The sequence below is a fragment of the Tribolium madens genome, unplaced genomic scaffold (assembly GCF_015345945.1).
Source record: "Tribolium madens isolate multiple individuals breed KSU strain unplaced genomic scaffold, Tmad_KSU_1.1 Scaffold_20;HRSCAF=117;Tcas5.2_LG4, whole genome shotgun sequence".
Classification (NCBI taxonomy): domain Eukaryota; kingdom Metazoa; phylum Arthropoda; class Insecta; order Coleoptera; family Tenebrionidae; genus Tribolium; species Tribolium madens.
The window spans coordinates 924,778-926,616 of record NW_025400985.1 but is presented as its reverse complement, the minus strand read 5'-3'; the positions used below and the strand labels follow the sequence as shown (position 1 = coordinate 926,616).

At 33.0% G+C, this 1,839-nt stretch overlaps 1 protein-coding gene across 1 annotated transcript in view; it reads right to left on the bottom strand.

Annotated features, from left to right (window-relative positions):
• Window positions 1-426: 426 nt before the first annotated feature.
• LOC123004613 overlaps window positions 427-1,839 on the bottom strand; it is a 5,155-nt gene continuing 3,742 nt past the window's right edge. The window contains exons 2-4 of the mRNA XM_044397943.1: window positions 887-1,001; window positions 675-838; window positions 427-625 (exon numbers count right to left, since the gene is read on the bottom strand). Coding sequence (XP_044253878.1) covers window positions 464-625; window positions 675-838; window positions 887-1,001 — 441 coding nt within the window. The 3' untranslated portion in view covers window positions 427-463. The remainder of the gene's footprint in view (window positions 626-674; window positions 839-886; window positions 1,002-1,839) is intronic.

Genomic DNA, 1,839 nt, shown 5'->3' with positions numbered 1-1,839 from the left:
TTCCAGAAGGCATTTTTACACTAAATTTCAAGAAAAACATTACAAACAATGGATAAAGGATAAACTGAAAAATAATGAAGAAATCGTCATTTTTCTCCGAAAAAAGGAATTTGGATTTAAACTTTTTTTCTAGAAAACKGTCAAGCTTTTTTGATTTCTCTTTTTTTTGCAAAAATTTGGTCAGTTTGAAGTTTACTTTCAAAAAAACTTTTTCTACTTCCGCTAGAAAACAGTTCAGTGTTTTTGCTTAAATTTGTTCTTCCTGTTAATAAAAACTCAACTTTTTTAATGAACCCAAACTCTTTATTAGCCAGATGGCAGTCTTAACTGTCCCAATTAAACAAATTCTAAATGAGCGACTTGGCCTTGCTCYAAGCCAATGATCCGTCACGAAATCCGACAGGTGTTTGAAATGAAAGAAAAAAAAACTACTCACTCCTTTACTAATTCAAAAACAACTCATTTATCGAGGATTAAAAGTGTTCAAATTCAGCGACCTTCGTCGTCGTCTTCGCCCATTAACCACTCCTAATTGCAGAAGGACTGGATTGGTGGAAAGGGCCGCGGCGGCCCCCAGAAGGGCAATCCCGGCCAAGGGTATCAGCAGGDCTTTCAGCGCCAAAGCCTGAAACTTTTCCTGAAACTCGACTGAAAATTTGATTGTTTTGACTCACGTTGTGGCCATGGCCGTGGTCATGGGCCGGCGGACCATAGCCAAACCCATGGCCATTTGGGGTGTACAACCCATACGAGCCATGTCCTGAGGGATAACTGGGGTAATGGTGGCTCAAAACGGGAACATAGCCGGGGTTTGAAACAGTTTCAGCTTCGTAATAGCCTAAACAAAGAAATCAACTAAATAATTTCATTTWMTTKGGGTGGTAACCTGAGGGATATTGGGGTTTGGTGTAGGTCCCATGGGTGTCGTAAAGACCACGTTTTTTAGGGTCGGTTTTCTCCTCAGGGTTGGCGGCTCTGCGGTCCTCATCYGTGATCAAATTCTACAAAATTAATTGTTTTTTTACAAAAATAGATTTTTGCAAATTTGACATAATTTTTCCAAACTTACAAAATGCTTTTGAGCTTTAAATTTTGACTAAAATATAAGAAACAAGTAGTAAGTAAGTATCTACAATTAATAAGTAGGTATGTTACATATACAATTTTTTCTAACATTTTAAGACTAGGAAGTTCGAAAAAATCAGTTATACATTCTGGGTGGAAAAAAATAGTTTTCATGCACTTCTTTTTTAGTGTGTCAAAAATTTTTGCAAAATTTTGAAAACTCATTTTCAGTGTTAATAATACAAAAGTCGATTTTAGAACGTTGACAAACAGGGTTTTGCTAGATTTTACTTAAAAGTGATAAATTTTCAACTTATCATGTTTTTGTTTTGTATTTTGTGGTTAAACTAATTTACTAAGAAAAACCAAAAAAACTAAATTAGTGTGTTTTACTTTTTGTAATTTCCAAATTTACAAAATGCACTTCTACTTTAAATTTCAACTAAAATGCACGAAAAAGGTATAGATAATGTATAAAAAATAGAATGAAAAGCAATGAATTTTTACTCTCAAAAATATTTTCGTTTCAAACTTTTTGTACTTTCGCTGGAAAACAGTTCAGTATTTTTGTTTTTTCCTTTCTTTTTTGCAAAATTTTGAATTCATGTCGAATTCTGCTAATAATTTTAGTGTTAATAATAAAAAAGTTGATTATCAAGGCTTTACAGTTTGACACAGTTTTAGTGCCTTAAATCTAAACTAAACTAAAAATTATCAAATTTTTTATTTGGAGATTGATTCTTTGTTACTTTTGTGATTAATTCTCTTTTCTTT